The following is an 18,260-nucleotide window of genomic DNA, read 5'->3' as shown; positions in this document are numbered from 1 at the left end:
ATTGGGCTTCAGTTTGGAGGGGTTAATGGCTCTTCTGCTGGTTCTAGTCTACAGGGAGCCACCGTTTGTCTTTCTTCATGGGATTCCGAACATCTAGAAGCCAGCTCTTTTTTACCCTCTTTGTGTCTCTTCATTGTTCCCAGATACATGATGGATAATTGGGGGGGGTTGGAAATGCATTAGAAGGACAGTAGGTCTGGGGTCAGTCTTCATACTTTCATTTTGCTCCATCTACCTCCCAGCTTTTAGATGTCTCCAGCTTCAGCCAGTGAACACTGTTCTGTTCCAAAACCTCTCACACTACAGTGCTATTGTAAGTGAGTATGAGCAGGTTAATTTTAATTACGTATTTACAGGAGAAAAATCCTATATAAAATATACTGTATACTGTAAAATCAAACTTGAGTCATTATTTACATATTAAAATTAGACATTGATGTGCTGTAGCTGTTATTTCTAATCTTTATGGAACACATTAAAAATTGTAGGTTTCTGCTCACAACAGTTGGTAGGGCAGTGGTCGGAGCAGCTGCTGCTGGACCCAGAGGGCACAGGTTTGAATCCCATTTTCAGCTTAAGTCCCTCATTCAAACATATGATAAATTGCCCCAGTAAAATTACCCAGCTGTATAAAAGGGTAATTTATTCTAAGTAGCTTAATATTGGAAGTCGCCTTGGAGAAACGCATCAGATGAATGAATATAAACTTTTAGATACTGTCGACTTTATAGTTGTCTACACAGGATTGTCTGGCAAGATAATCCTTGAACCCTGTCACTTGCCCATGTTACCCATTAAGTAAGGAGGCGTATGTTACAGATAAAACCCATTGGTCTGAGTAATAATGAGCATTTGGCTTTTCTTCTTATGTTGCAAAAACTTGCATCATAACAGCATAGCAATGTATAAATCTTTGATTTTTAATAACTTTGACACTTGCTGAAAACCTCTTTCACGTGTAGTCTCAGACCTGATGGACTTCATTACACCAAAGCAAATCTATTCCTGCTGATTGTTCATCCAACAAAAACGTGGGAGTTTTCTCATCAGACGTGCAAAGCAAACCGGCTCTTCTAAATAAGTAGGTGTGCGAAGGTAAATTTAGAGAGTGTTCAGTAGGAAGGTTTAAAGGGCAAAAGTTGGAGCACGAGAAGGCTTTCGACTCCCCTGCCTAAGTGTCTCAGTGATGACACGATGTCCTGATGTGACCAGGAGGAGCACTTAGCTCTCTGGTGTCCCGAAGAGGGAGAAAGCACATTGTGGAGTTGACAAGTAATGGAATTTCATACTTCCAAACCCATCATCTCTGCTATCATTTCTGTCAGTAATGTTTCACCGTTCATTTTTATCACCTCTCCGGTTTTATTTCTCTGGTGACCTTGGCTTCAACCTCCCCCACCCCTTGCCAGTGGAGGTCCTGGATCCCTCTAGCTCAGCGAGATGTGCTGTCCTGCTCAGATGCATCAGTGATTACCAGGGTACTCCCAGAATGCCATTCCGAAGAGCCTTGCTCTATAATGCAAAGTCAGTGTGCCTTTTGCCAAGATCCTGTCCCCTGCAAGGAGTTGGATGAAGTTCTGTGACATTCAGCACCTGTCAGGTGTTTGGGGGGTGGAGTTTTGACCCCCCTCCCCCCGGAGGTCCGAGAGGGACAGCCATAGATGAGTTCCATAAAATGGTACCAAACCACATGGCAGCTACTCATGTTAGTGCTGGTTTGCTTTGCATGTGTCATGAGGAAACTGCCATGTCTTTGTTGGATGTACAACCAGCAGGAATAGATTTACTTTGGCCTTGTGAAGTCCATCAAGTCTGTGACTACATGAGAAAGAGGTTTTCAGCAAGCAGGAATGGTGAGGTTTCCACTGACTGTCTCATCCGTGACTGTTGAATTTTGGGAACTGGCTCAAAGTGAGGACTCTGCTCACCAATTTTGGAAGTGCTCGGCTGTGAACCTGCAATTAATGTGTTCTGAGAGTCGTTTAAATCTTTCATAAAGACTTCAGCCCTGGTTGGACTATACCTCATGGCACCTTTTTCTGGAACAAAAACATCTGATTCATTTCCAGTGGTGTCATTGTCTTATTCATGATTGTTGGTGTTTTCCCTTGCCTTAGGCTTTCCTGCAAAGCTGCTTAGTTATAATACCCATTTCTACAGTTGGAGTTTTAACTGGAGCATTTTATGTAAGTACTGTTGGGACTGATCTTTTTTTCAGTCAGTTCGAGGTTCTTCGGAGTTTGAGTAATGAGGTACAAAAAATAATTTGCAGAGTCTCCCCAGGTATTACCCCTTCTCAGACAGCTGTGCCTCCTAGATCTCCTCGCTATCCTTTTTGCACCCTCCGCTTTCCCTTATCTGCTTTTGCCCATAAAACACACCACCAGCAGAGAGCTCAGTATTCCAGAAATTTCCATGGAAGAGAAAAAAAAAGGGAAGGCATACAAATGAGATACAATGAAGTAAAAACACCACCAGACATAAAAAAAAAAAAAAAAAAAAAAAAACATATAGTGAATAAATATAACGGAGTAGACAAAGAATAAAAAGTAACTTGTGGTGTTATAATGAATTTTATTCCAACAGCCCTTTACTCAAGAGTATTGCAGGGAGAATGGAGGCTCAAACCTGGGTCCTTTTGAATGCAAGGCAGTGGCCCTAACTTCTGTGCTACCTGCTGTCTTTAGTTAGATCTGATAGAATTTGAACACTCCTCTCCCCCCATGCAAATACCTGTAAGCCTGTTATCTTTAAATGATGTGCAGCTAATTAACTAAACTGAATGTCCTTTATATGTCTGTATGGTGTCTATATTTCTTTTGCCGCCTTTATAAAAACCACTAGCTTTATCTGTCCAAAAGGGTAATTACGTCTCTGGTGTTAATGAAGGAATCCGAGCAACACAATATCAGCTTTTATGCAGACAATGCGATGCTTTATCTGCAAAACTCAAAAGGTCCACTAGCAGCACTGACTATTGTTCAAACATTTGGACAAAATTTTTTAGTAACACCCTTTGTAGATTTGACTGGAGCGGTGCTCTTCATTCGGAAGGAATGCCACTTGGGTTATTTATTTCACCCAGTTTGTCATAAACTGTAATTCTAATTTGGGGCCAACATGTGTAGTTGTTACAGCTGCCACCCTCGGATTCAAAGGACGCGGGTTCGAATCCCTGCCACTGATGTATTGCCTGTAGAAATAGCAGGACACTTACCCTTTATTTCTCCTGTAAATATTACCTTGCTGTATTAGCGGGTAGATTGTTGTAAGGAGGTTTGGTGAAAGTGTCAGTCAAATGAATACATGTAAATGTCCAACTTGATTCGGTAATATGAAAACTGCATGGAGGAATGCAGGTAGAATGACTTCTGCAGATCAGTTATCCTTTGGCCATCTTCCCATATTCAGATGTGAAATGGTTCTCCAATCTGGATAATTTTTTTTATTTTTATTACATAAATTCTCTTGAAGAAATAACCCCTCCATGTTAAACTCTTGTCCCATCTGAAAGAGAAACCATGGAGACTTTCTTTTGCACTCCATTGCTCACAACCTTCATTTCCTAACGAAATTGCTTAACAAAGGTTGCATCAAGCCATCCTCAAGGTCAAAACAGGAACACTTCTTCTATAGTCCTTGTTCTACAAAAGAAGAAAAACATTCACTTTTTTTTTTAATGCAACACTGCTGTAAAAATTCATTTACAAAACTGTAGAGGAAAAGGATCCTGTATTTCCTCCTAAATTTGATTAATGCTCAATAATAATTAGTTTGTAGTGTTTCCTGTAATTCAGATTCAGTAACTCATTAATAAAATGTGCCTTTTTCCCATGTTAGCAGGAAAATGGCATTTTTCATCTTTGGCATGTTATTAATAGAGGACAGATACTGTGCTGACAGTTTCAGAAAGGAGGTTAACTTCTACAGTCATAATTATATTTCAAAATATGCAAACTGAGAAAAATGCCTTCTATATTACTCCACAACATGCTCTTTATTCTTGCCTTGCAGAATTCACTGCACAATAAATTCAAAAAGGAAACTACTTTAGGGCTTATGGTAATATATGCCCTTTGATAGGAATGTACCCGATTGATCAGTGACTCCCCGAAGCTATTGACAGCTGTTAGTCTGTCACAATATTTATCAATACACTATAAATTCAATTTAAGGTGATGGTATAAATGTTGTTCATAGACCTCCAGTCACTTGAAGCAAGCTGTTCCTTACTGATACTAAACTTCCAGACATTTGTTACATTATTAACTTACAAAGTATCCACCACTTACAGCTCTACTGGAATTATCCATAAATTGTTGTATCTGATTGCTTTCTGATATTTTCCATCGCGTCCCAACAAATCCTGTATTATTCTTACCTTGTGTCCTTAGTAATCTCAAGAGTTTTAAAGATAAGGCCATTTCCCATTACAAATATTTTTCCTAGAAAAAAAAAAAAAAACATGTCATACTTGTAAAAATGGATGGATGTATTCAAATCAAAAGTAATGAAGGTAGACGAATCAAGATTCAGCATACAAAGAGATCTGTAACATATTGTTACCTCCAAGCTCTGTGAAATTCTTTTCCTATTCAGTCGTCTTCATTAATTCTAAACTATATAGATCACTATGTAAATATTAACTGTCGTTATTTAAATGAGCTTCCTTTGCAGCAGTTCTGTTACTTTGTCTAAATGATAATCTGTATTTCCCATTCATTCTGTGTTGAAAAGCAGAGGTAAGACTGTAGGCTCGAATGGTCCGAGGAAGAAAGAGGCAAGGAAGACCAGCTTAACCCTTCCTTTCTGAGGAGGTTGAGGTCTCCTGGAGTGCATAGGTCACCGGTGCAGCAGCTGCGGTCTGTGTTGTACCGGCAGACTGAGTAAACTAATGAGGAAGGCTGGGCTGGATCTAGAATTTAGGCCAGGCTCTCTGGAAGAAATGGTACAAAGCAGGACTAAAACTCCTGTCCATCATGAGCAATGATTTGAACCCTTTGCATGCCACCCTGGCTGAACAGGGGAGCACCTTTACCGTAGACTGATCAACCTTCGCTGTTCTGTGGCGCAACAGCTGAGGCCATTCCTGGCAATGGCCATGAAGCTCTACAAGGAGTCCTCTTGCTGCCAGGGTAGTGACGTCTCATTGCCAACAGTTTTGAGTCGTCTCCACTACTTTATCTGCAGCTTCTTCACTTGCACCTTTATATACTTTTCAAAATGCTCAGCTTATTTATTGCAGTGTTATTCCAGTGTCTGCAGTCCACCCTCCCGTTGTATGTATTCTCCTGTCGACTCCTCTGCTTCCCTAAGGGATTAATAAAGATCCATCGGTATAAATGGACATTCATTTACTGGCAGTTGGAGGTGGTGTTTACAAAGAAAACACGTTTCAGCGAGCTCAAATTATTTCCAGGTGTAAAATTTACACTACCTTGCCTCTGTAGTCTATTATTAAGATCATTACTTTGTTGTTTAATCTACAAAGATGGCCCTCTTTGGGCTGAGATTGAGGTCTGTGTCATTGGTGCACCCAAAGGAAGGAGTGGGTGGGGTGGTCAGCCAGTAAGCCAGTCATTAGCACCCCTGCAATAAGATGAAAGTGTTTGTTCCCAGCCGGCACGCTAGGAGCCAGTGAGCTGAATAATCAGTCCCTTGCAGAGAGCAACATTCATTGACCTGGAGCAGAAAGAGTAGTTAAGGACTCATTAGAGAGCCGTTCATCAGCAGCTGTGCCACATCTGGCCTGTTGGGGAGCCCCTCTCCTCTGAAGCCACAGTGCCCATCTCTCAGCCAGTGTCCCCATCCATTAGTTGTGCGTTATGTCCTCATAAACAGTTCGTTCCAAGATAACGCAATGTGCCTTGTAACGGACTGGCATTGCATCCCGCGTGTGCCCTGCTTACACCTTATTTTTTCACAATAGGCTCCAGATCACCAAATACTTGCTACTAAATAATATAATAAAATTATATAATGATAATGTTGTAACACTATAGGTGACACTTCCTATGAAACCAGCTGTTGATCTCTGCAGTAAATTGTTTATACTGACCCACCCCGCCAGCTTCAGTCTTAAACAGTTTTCAGTTAATTTTCAGTCATATACATTTACACAAGTATATACTTATGTTCTGGGAATGTGTAATATTTGTACACAGGTTATCAAAAACAAATTAAAAGTAATTATGAATTCAAATTTTGTTTTCCGTTTGTGGTCTTTATATGTAGAATATTTTTTTGTCCAATTTATGTATATATTGAAACTTTTTATTTGACAAATTGCATTCACTTACGCCAACCGAATTGAGACTGCACAGAATCAACAACTCAGTGCCATTCAACACAGACAGATCATGGTGGGGGGGATCAGTCACAGAAGTTGATGAGAAAATTTTGTTTGTTTTAACAATGTTAACCACCCAGCAATTCCCATCAGCAGAACAATCCAACGCTTAAGTACACCATCACAAAGATGTCAGAACACTTTTAAAAGCACTGCTAACATAATGAGCAGCAAGAGTTGATAGGAAGTCTCTCCTCCCCCCCTTCCCTACTGTATATGTATGTTCCTTTACGAATTTAGAGATGGAATTCAAAGGGATGCAGGCTCATTCTTTCCTAGAGGTACTGAAAACCCCTCAGCACCTGCTCTCTCAATGATCGACTGAACAAATTAACATAAGACGTAAATTATATGTTTAACTTCTGAGTACTTGAGTGATGCTGCTTGAACGAGTTACCCACCTTTTGGGAATTAATGTGAAATTTTGTTGCTCTTCATGTTGTGTTGCTGGTTTGAATTCGTGTCTGTGAATCTCACTTTTATTAACTATGTGAATAGAAGATAGAAAGGCAAATAATAGATGTTCTCCACCTCTTGCAATGGTTGTGCTCTGAAATATGAACATTGCACACACAAAGCATCTCCAGTGTTTGATGCTGCAGCGTCTTGCGAAAGAGGGAGTGAAGGATGTTTTTCAAGGATCGAGCGAATTGGGTTCCGTAATGGACCGTGCTGTTGAGCATAACCGTGCAGACGCCATATGGTCATTGATCTGCCAAACTGTTTAGAGTTCTCCTCAGAGGCCAGAGCCAGATTAGGAAACCCTAGTGGAGCCCCACTTAAGCATGCAGGGGTTTCATTTTACATGTTCTAGCTGGCATTTAGTTGCGATCGCACTTCGTAAGAAAATCACCTACTGGAGTCTTGTGGTTTTTGGTGAAGCAAGTGGTATTGTGGGTAACATCTGGTTTAGTTGTTCTCTTAAGCGTAGCACTCAAATATCCAGCTCTATGATGGGGCAAAATCATGAAATTGTAAGCTATGTAATGTGCTTTCCGTGAAAGCATCTGGCAAGTAAATGAATAATGTAAATGAAAGACTCCACAGCCCTCCCTGTGGATTACACTGGGGATTACTACTCCCAGAAATCCTTTTTGTTGCCATTTACTTATCTGCCCCACAGCTGTGATACCGCTTGCCCAGAGGGACCGATTATCATTGCTCAACTAAACTCCTCTGAATGGGCTTGTTAGCGTCTTTTCCATCCTTGTCCGCCTTTCTTCACTCATTCAGACCCATGCCGCATGCTGTTTTGGCATCTTCCTTCATGGCTGCTGGAGTGAGATAGTACTGGGTGATTGGCTGAGATAATGAAGGTGTGCATGACCTTATGACCCTGTATATCAGCTGCTGAATGGTTTCCCATCCTAGGGGTCAGGAGACCACCTAGGAATCTGGGTAGGCTTATCTTTGGGTAAGTCTTGGGGTAGAGTAGTGACAAACACTCTTCCCAAGACAACATCCTAATGCTAGAAACCATAGACAAGCTCATTGGGTACCCACCTCTACAGGTTCTTTGCCACCTGAACAGAGAACAGATCATTTGCTCTTGTTTATCATGAGCAGTTCAACCTCCCAGCTTCTCATCGTAAGCTTACAGATTCTTTCCATATTCCTCAGGGCGGTTCATACACCTTCATACTCAACATAAGCCCTTAAATCAGTTATTTCTATTGTTGTTGTGGAGTGTATACCCTGTAACGATGATCCTTGATCAACCTACACTTGTTTTTCTTGTATGCAGAAACACCACATGATCTGCTGGTAAATAATTTAACAAAACTCTCCTGTGCATTAAAAAGGTACAATTCTATGACATGATTTGATAAATTTTTCTGAAAGCTACGAGGAATCGGTTGCTGTTTTGTTGTTCCTTAGTTTATTCTCTCAAGGCCTCTCTTTTTTTCCTGCTTGGTGGAACTTGTTCTGTGTTTTGTCCATACTATTTTTAACATAATTATTTATTCATTTGGAATTCACTTTTCTCCAAATCAGCTTTCAGTGTGGGGTTTGTAAGCAGAGTTATTTGCAATTATTTACTCATCTATACTGCATGGCCATTTTTACTGGGGCAAATTAAGGTGTCCTTGCTGAAGGGTACTACAGCAAGAGACGAGATTTGAACTTGCAACTTTTAGTTGCAGGGCAAGGTCTCTAAGCACTAGGCTACCTGTCTCTATGAATGATTAACATACTGCTTTGTTCCTGCTGTTTTTCTGTTGTCTCAGTAGGATGATTCTCATGGTTGCCCCATATGTGTGGTTCATTACTGTGAAATATGACTTTGGGGAAGGGGTCTTTAATTAAATGAAAATGGGCAATGCTGCCAGAGGGCATAATGTCTTCAAAAATGTGAAAGCGACTTTTGTACATCGCCCTTTTCCTGAGCTTAGCCAATCACCATTTTTGACCACTTGTAGCTGAACCTTGTTGTGGCTCGACCTGTGGATCAGACGTGGCTCTGTCCCAGTTAAGGGTCACAGTGATTATTTATTCCCCTATTTGTTACACGATGCAGGTCGTTCATTAAAATGCAAGATGTTCCTGTGGCATCAGCTGTCACCCCAGATTATAAAGTACTTGATTTAATAGGGTTTGACACCAAGAGGCCACTGTTAGGAATATTGAAAGGCCCAAACTCTCTGAGCTTTTGATCCTAGGACTTTGGACACCTCAGCCCCCACAGCACCTTGATCATCTCCAGTGGAGGTTTGCATTTTGGTCTCATTTTTGATCTCCAGGGCAGCAGATCTGTGGGGGTTCCAATGTCACTCCTGAGAAAATATTAGTATTACAGACTGGATGCTTTTCAGAGCCTGTACGTAACTGTGTGTATTAGGACTGGTCATCTGCTTCCATACATTTGCTGCAGTTTCGTTTTCATGTTTGACTAAAACTGGACATTCTGTACCACATTTTTGTTCTCATTAGAGCTGATCATTTTAAGAGTTCTTTGAAAAATTCATTAATTGTCTGCTGTGACATTGGCTTGGTGTCCCAAGAGGACACAGACTCAGAGTTTATGAAATCAATGGTCTTTCTTCTGGAAGTCTAACGTTGAATGAGGTGTCGGAGAGAAGGGGATCAGAACATTTTTGCCTGTGGTCCTTCTCGCTCTCGCTCCAGGGCAAGTCCCTTCTCTCCATTAAACCAGGGCTTAAATAGGGGAGTTAAGGTAAGTAGGTGCTTATTGTTGTTAACCAGGTATATATTCTAGTGGGGCACGGTTTCCAGAAAGGTTAGTAGGAATAGGTGCTGGTATGTGTGTGTGGTGTTCCCTAAATGGTAATGTGTTATGCTCCCCGGTGAGATGTTCATGTGTTCTGTGTAAGTGTGCATGCTCTGCTGTAGTCTGAGAAAAATACAAACCAAGAGATGGCCACCTGAACAGAGAACAGATCATTTGCTGTAGTTTATCACGGACTGAACTTTTCAGCTCTGCGAGACCACACACCTGACAGAGTTATAGTTTTCCCTGGAAACATTCCAGACTTCACACCCCTGAAATAGTGTTGTTTCGTGTGCCATCATCAGCTTCTAAGTTCAAACCGTTCCAAAGTTTCTTGTTTACATGTTAATGTGCCGCCCTTGGCTTACTTGTCAATAGGGGGTAAAAACGAGAACGCTGGAAGCTGGCCTAAACCAGTCATAATTACAGTTCAAAATGTTCAGGCTTCCCATCAGGGTGAGTGGGGACTTTGGGTTTTCCCAGCTGAGTTCATGCCTGCAGTGCATGCCTTTTGCTGGCCCGAGATCTAATTTTCTCTGATCATTTTTCATAAGTTTGTAGAACGATGGGACCACAGCATGCGAGAGATTTTACCAACAACAGACCTCATTTCCACCACAGTTCAACCTTTGAGATCCTCTGCATGACGTTTCTACCCACTTTCAGGGTTTCCTGGCGAAATGGGCTCCAACCCCAAAACATGCTGTGAGCGGATGCAATGCATTAATAATGTAGCAGCCCTGTCAACTCAAATTAGAGCCAGGCGGAGAGAAGGAAGAGCTGTTTTCAGATACGTGTGAGACTAATGGTATCGCCGATGGAGATGAACACGTCGTGGTCCAACCTAAGCTCTCGAGAAAGAATAACGTGACAAGAAATTGGTGTATGGCACTTTCTCGCCTCACCGCACCTCACCCTGCAGTTTCCGAGTAACAGAGCACAGGTGACTGTGGCGTACCCCTCGGTGTGAAAATGCCTTCTGCACAGGCTTTTTTTTTTTTTTTTTTTTTTTTAACGCACTTATTTATGAGGAGTCTGTGCTGAAATCTGTAATAGGCACCAGGGGCTCTTCCACACAAATAAATGAATGTTAGAAATGCCTGAAGGCTTCAGAAACAGCAACCTCCACCATTAGAAATATGAAGAATAAAAAAAAGGTGCTAATTTGGATTAATCCCCAAAAGAGGAAAGCATGGTCTCAATTCAATTAAGAATGCCCACCAGCAAAACTTATTTAAATACAGATTACCGGACATTTAAGTGTTGGCGGATGAACTGGGGAGGGGGCGGAGTGCTGGATACCCATTTTATTCCTTTCCTGTAATTGATTTTGACAGTTATATATATTTTAATTGTGTTACGTTAGTAACAGAAGCATAAGGAAGTTTTATGCTAGAAATGCTAGGAATGAATGAGACAAGAGGACTGCTTCTCATGTCAGTGGGTGGATGGAAGTTATACCAAGAGGACCTGGTAAGTGTGTGGCCCCCTGCATTCCTAAATACCTCCAAGGTAGTGGGCACCTCTCTCTTGCATGAGGTGAGTTTCCGTAAAAGCCCTAGCCGCACGATCCCCAATAATACACATGAAGGAAGGGTGCCCACTGGAAACTGTAAGGAGAAACCACTGAGGTTTAATTTGAGGTGGATGGTTTTGCCACATGACTGCTTCATCCAAACAGTGTTGCATCATCCCATCTGAAACCACAAAAGTAAATCCATTTCAGCTTAATGGTTCTTTTCTTCGCTTCTGCTTGTCCGTTGGTTGTAGGAAACAAATGTTTGTAAACCAAGATTGTTTAGAATCTTTGTGTTGGCCCTTGGGTCACAACGTCTGCAAGATTTTATTATGCCCAACCACTTCATCATTGTTTGTCAATCACCTAAATTATTGGTTCAATGTTGCGGTCTTTCTCAAGGAGATTGTGAGTTTTTAAATTCAGCACACCCTGTGGCCTTCTGCAGATGCAGGTGAAGACCTATTGTGCACAAGGACATTTTCCATAATGACCACTTGTGAGAAACCCAGCTCAAACTGTTAATAAATGCATGACTTTATGCATATTTAATGTTTGAGGAAGAGGGAACGAGCCACTCTTGCAGTTTGCACCTTCGTCATCATTGCTGAGGTAGTGGTGGACCTTCTGGAGGCACCAACATTGTAGGTGCTCTTGTTGCCTGGCAACTTGGTAACCACCCTGGGCTGCAGGAAACATTTTCCTAATCACCACCCAGTCTTGGGAGCAGAGCTCTTTGTTTTTTGTGCTGAATTATATGTTCAGATACATTATAATGTCTAGTAGAGATGAGCAACTATCTGGGTGTGGATGAGCAAGGCTTCCTTGTGCTGATCCAGTGCATGAGGGGGCTTTGTTTACAGCCCACTGCCTCCTTTATGCACCATCTGGGCTTGTTGGCCCATGGCTACAGGGGGTAGGGAGTAAGGGGATGGCAGCGCACCCCTCGTTGAGCAGCCAGTTTCAGGCATGACTCAAATGATGGTCCATGTGCTATCTTGGCAGCTTGGGTGTTGGGCTCGGTCTTCATAAGCAGTGGTGACAGCTGGTGTCACCCTACTGGTGATCCAGAAGGTTTGCTTCCTCTAGCAGACTTTCACTGGGGCTGTTTCTGAGCCAAGACGTGAGTGGGGCAAGTGCTTTCCCGTACTGTTGCATCTTGTCTTCTTCGACTGGATTTATCCTGTAGTCATATGTCCTTTCGCTTTCTCCTCTTTAAATTGGGCTGCTGTGTGTTTAAAGCAGCCCAAGGAGGAAACTCTGTGAAACCCAGGAGCAGCAGATAATGTGGGTTTCACAGTCCAACACTATTTATTCCAGCTCAGGATCTGGGTACGGAAGGTCAAGGAGAAGCAAGCGCAGATACCTCTGGTGGTGCCTCTATGATTTTGGAGGTTCCTCCTAGGCTTTCATCCTGCAAGCTGTCACCTGTTTCAGTTAACCGCTACACCAAATTATCTATTTAACTATTCTTTTTTATCTCTTGCTTTTAAATATGAGAAATAGCTAATACTGTTGAAGTAAATATTTTTTTTTTCTTCATCTCAAACATTTTTTCCACTGTTTTTTAAAAGGGATTACTGAACTTTTAATTAAGCCTCACAATAAATCCATGAGCAAAGGCTGACTTGAACACTGCTGGCACCTTTCCCCATATGGCAAAATCTATAGTGCTGACCTACTATTAATCAACGTGTGGAATTATTGGTGCATCTTAGCATTACATTAATCCATTGTCTTGAGAAATTGTGTGGTTTGTCTCTCTGGTAGATAATATTGTGATATTTTGAACTTTAATTACTTGTGGTTTCCAGCTTTTGGTTTGACGCCTGAAAAATTACTTATTTTTCCTCATAAAACAAATGATTTAACAATTGGGCTTTTCAGGTGTCTTTTATAGTCTAAACATAGATAGTGACAGTAGCTACAGAATTACAGAGAAAGGCTGCAGGTTCAAATCCCAGGAGCAGGACTGTTTCAAGTGAGGTACTTATCTAAAATTGCTTTAAAAACATCCTTTGGCATTCATATGTAAAAGCAATAAATCATAATCATTGCAGCATGCTTTTGAGAATAAAGAAACTGAATTCTGTATTATAGTGTCATGATTGCAATGGACTGACGTCCCTTCCTGAGTTTACCCTGCTTAGCCTTGTCTCTCATGTTTCTGGGGTAGGCCCCAGATCACAATGACTTGGATCAGCAGTTAAGGAGAGGGTTGAGTATCATAATGTCAAGATGAGACATGCATGGAGTTTGTGCTGCTGATTTCACAAAATTAATTCTTGTGTTACACAGTGACACTCTGGTTTGAACTTCTCATTTTTCACCCAGTTGTGTATGTTACAGTCTATGATCCCAAAAAACAGAGCATAATCTCTTTCCTTGTTGAAAGTTGTCCAAGGTGAAATTTTGGGCATCATACTTTTTGGTCATTTTATTATTATGGAATTTTAGACATCTGATGTCTGTGGTATGTATAGTTTACTATGTATAGGTATTTAAAGTATAAGTTGCTAATTTCTCTCGCTCTCAAACTTTTCCGGTTTACCTGCTTCGCCAACATTTATTTATTTATTTATTTATTTATTTATTTTTTTTTTTTTCCCCCCCGTGAATGGAACCAGTTCCTGTTTTCTGGATGTTTTCCATGAAAATTGTCCAGAGGTCTCTGTAGTGTTTCACAGACTCAATTCCCATTGCTTCCTGGTGAAAAAGAAAACAGTTTTAAGCCTTTTCTACAGGTACACTGAGTCCAGAATTTGGAAGAGCATTTGTTTGTAACTCAGTTTAGTTGTAAATCAAGTCTGATTGTAAATCAAACTACCCTATTATGTCACAGTTAATAAAAGCTTGATAATATTAACATCCCTCAATTTATGCATGGCCCAGGTTCTGTAAAAAACAAAGAAAAGAAAAATTTAGATACAGCTGCATTGAAAAAATTGCCTGTGGCGGTGCACCACAGTTCTCTTCTTTTTAGGTTCTGTCCATGAACACTTTGCTTTGTGTCACATTCTAATCCCAGGACTTGTGTATACTGACACTGGCACTAGATCATTAGGTCCAGAATCCATTCTGGTTTTAAGATGGTCTACAATTGTTTTTTAAACCCTATTTTCTGACTGACTCTGTTCCTGAATACTAATGTAAGAATGCTGTGATTTGACAATGTAAATAGTTTTAATGTAGCTCAAAAGTCATAAAAAAATGAAATAAAGTCCTCTAAAGTAGTTTATTTATTATAGCCATATCCCAGAATTTTGAAGAACATAACCCATAAATAAAGCAAGGGATGAAGGTATTACTAAGCTTTTATTTAATAATGAAGATAAAAAGGAAGCTGAAAATGGCCAGAAGATGACGAATGTGAATTGAACGAACTGGTCAACAACAGGGACAGAAAAAGAGGGTTTTTAAGATGATGTTTATTATTCCAGTATTATTAAATAGTTTTGAATTAGTTTTACTGTAGTTTGAGGATAATACAAATTAAAAGTGTACTGCAATGGTGTGACCTCCTGTCCAGGGTGTACTCCCCCTCACGTCCTGTGTTTCCAGGATATTCTCTAGACCACCACAATCCTGCACCGGACCTGTGATTTTTATTAAACTTTGAGGTTTTACAGAATCTAACCTGTGAATGAATGTAGGGATGTCTATATTATGTCTTTTGGTGGTAAAAGCAACTTTGGATCTACATATCTAGGGTCTTCTAGGGTTTTGAGCACCCAAAGACGAAAATAAATCTGGCCCTCTTTAGATGTCAGTTTCTAAATTAATTAATTAGGTACACATCATGAAGAAGAGGAAATAAATGATGAACTGATAGTTAGTTATTTTTATGCAATTATTTATGAAGTGCTTGTGAACATTATAGGGGGTGTGGCAGGTTTGGCTGGGGCTTGCTGTGTGGTGGGTCTGGGGTTCAAGTCCTGTTTGGGGTGTCTTGCGATGGACTGGCGTCCCGTCCTGGGTGTGTCCCTTCCCCCCAGTCTTACTTCCTATGTTGTTGGGTTAGGTTACGGCTCGCTGAGACCCCACTTGAGACAAGCGGTTGTAGACATTGGTTGGTTGGATGGTTGTGAACATTATATATGGAACACAAATTAATACTTCAATGACTGAAGGCAGACTGAAAACTAAAGTTAAAAAATTGAATTATAAGGGAACAGATGTAAACTCTTTACTGCTTGGACCAACAGTTAATTTCAAGGTAATGTTACTGACGTACTACATTTTGAAGACACTGGAATATAATGTCCCATTTGATGTTTATATATAATTATCATAATAAATAAGGCAGCACATCTTAAATTTTCTAATTTATTTATTATTAAGAAGGTTATTTAATTTTTTTTTTTTTTTTTTTCCCCCCTCAAGATTAGTTTTTTCTCAATTTTAGTGGTAAAATTTAGCCCCAAAAAATTTATGCGCCCCTAGGCGTTTGCCTAGGTTCACCTAATTATAGACCGGTACTGGTCCAGGATAACTACATGCACCATGCAGCTGTGGTTGATCTGTTTCAGAAAGTTCCTGAATATCCGAAGGAGGCACGAATTAAGTGGGGGGGAGGGCGGCTAGTTAATTACATTGGGAACTTTTAAAGAAGACTGCAGTGAGGTCAGGGGCTAAATGTAGTTTCAAATGCAGCCTCTTCTGCTAACCAGAGCCTGACATTAAGCCTTTTAGCGATGACTGACTGACCGCTTCACTGCCTTCATTCTTGAGACGGTTGGTGCTCATAACACCACTCCCCCCCCCTTCCCGCAGCACTCATCTTCCTGTTGCCTCATGATTTTTTAATTCTCCAATAGCCTCGGGCTTCCTGACATCCACACAGGGGACAGATGAAAGCTCAGAGCTTGTACAGTCATAGCAGGGGAGCCGTAAGCCTATTTAAAATACGGCACCGGGGGAGGAGCCAGGGCTCTCAGGCTCCCATTTGATTGGCTCAGCCCCTTCATGGGGGCGGAGAAGCTAAGAAAAGGGGGAGAGAGCGAAGAGGGGAAAGGGGCTGTGCTCCGGTAGGGAGAGGGAATGCCCGGTGATCGAGCCCAGCAGAGGAGTACCACAGCCACACTGTGAGCAAGAGGCAGCCTGCAGGGGCAACTGAATTGGTGCTTAGAGAGGGAGAGCGGGTGAGTGAGGGAGAGAGCCAGCCAGCGAGCGAGGGAGACGAGCGAGGCAACCAGCAAAGTTCTGTGCTCCCTGGGAGCTCTCCTTGTGTCCTGTGGATCAGGTGGGGGGACATGAGACAGGCAGGACGAGGAGTTTGAGGAGTGGTCGGTCAGCTGACTTTGGGATCAAGGCTTGAGGGTCACAGCGTCCCCTCCTGCCGCTGCCTGTCGGACGAACGCTCTCAAACTTTGCATTTTGCCCTCCTACTTTGGCTCGCGGAACTCTAAGACAGGTGTGCCAGGTGGGGACAGTCCGTGTGCCGGTCCATTTCCGAGACATGATCCACAGGGAGTGGGAGCCCCCCACCCCCACGACCATCACCCAGCATGGAGAAGTCGAGTAGCGAGGAGTCCGCTATCCACCGCAGCCCCTCGCTGGACAGCCACGAGTCGGAGTTCGCCCGTGCCTCTGCCCAGGGCCGCCGCTTTGGGGGCCGCGGTTTCACAGCTGGCGCCTTCTACGGCTCTACAGGACCCCGCGGCCAGTCCACCCCCGGGGCCACTCCACCAGGAGACAAAAGCACCACCAAGAGCAAGTCAGCCAAGAGCAGCAAATACGTGGTCTTTTACCTGGATCTGTCCTTTGTGTTCCTTTTAGAGTTCAAGAAGTGCAACTTTGTCCGGTTCTGCCTCTGCTGTCTCAAGTACATGATGTTCCTGTTCAACCTCATCTTCTGGGTAAGTCTGCTAAATGAATGAAAATAAATGTAAGCGGACTCTCCCCTCCACTCCAGCACTCCGGTACTTTCCCTCGCGGTTGGTTAGCAGCTGTTTCCGAAAGATGTCCATCGTGCATCTTCTCGTTCTCCGCCAAGGATGTGTTCTAAATAAGTTATGCTCCGTGCTAATAAACTGCATGTGTCTGCTTGTTTCGTCAGGGTTGTCATGCATATTCATCTCTTCATTTGCATCGGATTATCCCAGTTTCATTATTGATTGTGCCGGGTGGGGTGGGGAGTTGAGTGCAGGTGCTGCGTTGCTTGCTGGGTACTGTTCCACTGCAGGTCAACGTCGGAAGTGCTGAACTATGGATCTTCTGGTATGTGAAGTTCTGAACCTGAAGGTTATGGGTTTGCAAAGTGTTAAATCAAGGAAAAGATCGCAGAGCTTTGATTGGAAGGAATACTGAGCAACTTGTTCATTACATACTTTTTTTAGTAACAGTGCATGAATGAATGAAGGTCTATTGACTCCACAGGAGAATTCCACTCAGTTGCAGCTGTGCACAATATACAATTTACCTGCACACATAATGTGTGTGTGTGTGTGTGTGTGTGTGTGTGTGTGTGTGTGTGTGTGTGTGTGTGTGTGTGTGTGTGTGTAAGTAAATAAAAAGCAATTGTTGTGCAACACCATTATGTTAATATAAGAGTTAAAATGTCTGAGGGCAAAATAAAAACTGTTTATAAACTAAAAACCCACATGCAACTACCCATTTTTGGGAATCCTGAGCATTCTGGAGCATGGCATTATGGGATTAGTGCACAGGTTTGCACTGCTCTAGAAAAGAGTGGAAGCAGTGTCCTTTGTGAAGATGTGTCCATCTTTGTCTCTCTCACACATCTACATTTATTCACTTAGCAGACGTTTTTCTCCAAAGCAACTTACAATGGATACTATGTAGTGTTATGAGCCCACACACCTTATTCACCAAGGTGACTTACACTGCTAGATACACTACTTACAATGGACAACACACAGACAGACAGACAGACAGTACGCAGCCAGCATAGTCTCTGAGGGCTACAGCTGCATTCTCACTCCCGTGGCAACGGGGCAGTGCCTTAGTCTTGCAGATGCATTGGATGGACTGAGCAGAGCAGTGGAAAACACCCTGTGGTCCTCTTAGCTCCTGTCCTGTATGCTGGTTGGTGAATGCATTTTTGCCAGGGGAGGGCCTCGTTAGCATGTTCTACACAGTGGACAAACAAGTGGTCCTGAGGGCACGTGATGCTGCCACTTTTGGCATCGTCTGTGCCGGTGTTG

General features: G+C 42.1%; 1 protein-coding gene across 2 annotated transcripts in view; it reads left to right on the top strand.

The window, feature by feature from the left end:
- LOC108935983 (tetraspanin-9) overlaps window positions 1-18,260 on the top strand; it is a 98,417-nt gene that overhangs the window by 27,613 nt on the left and 52,544 nt on the right. Inside the window, exon 3 of one of the 2 annotated variants that reach the window (XM_018754997.2) lies at window positions 16,873-16,952. In XM_018754997.2, coding sequence (XP_018610513.1) covers window positions 16,873-16,952 — 80 coding nt within the window. Of the gene's footprint in view, window positions 1-16,082; window positions 16,953-18,260 lie in introns of those variants that run through there. The other variant, XM_029252076.1, reaches the window with a different exon arrangement.

This window comes from Scleropages formosus, chromosome 5 (assembly GCF_900964775.1).
Source record: "Scleropages formosus chromosome 5, fSclFor1.1, whole genome shotgun sequence".
Lineage (NCBI taxonomy): Eukaryota > Metazoa > Chordata > Actinopteri > Osteoglossiformes > Osteoglossidae > Scleropages > Scleropages formosus.
Note: the sequence above shows the minus strand (reverse complement) of the source record. Positions and strands in the feature narration are given on the sequence as shown.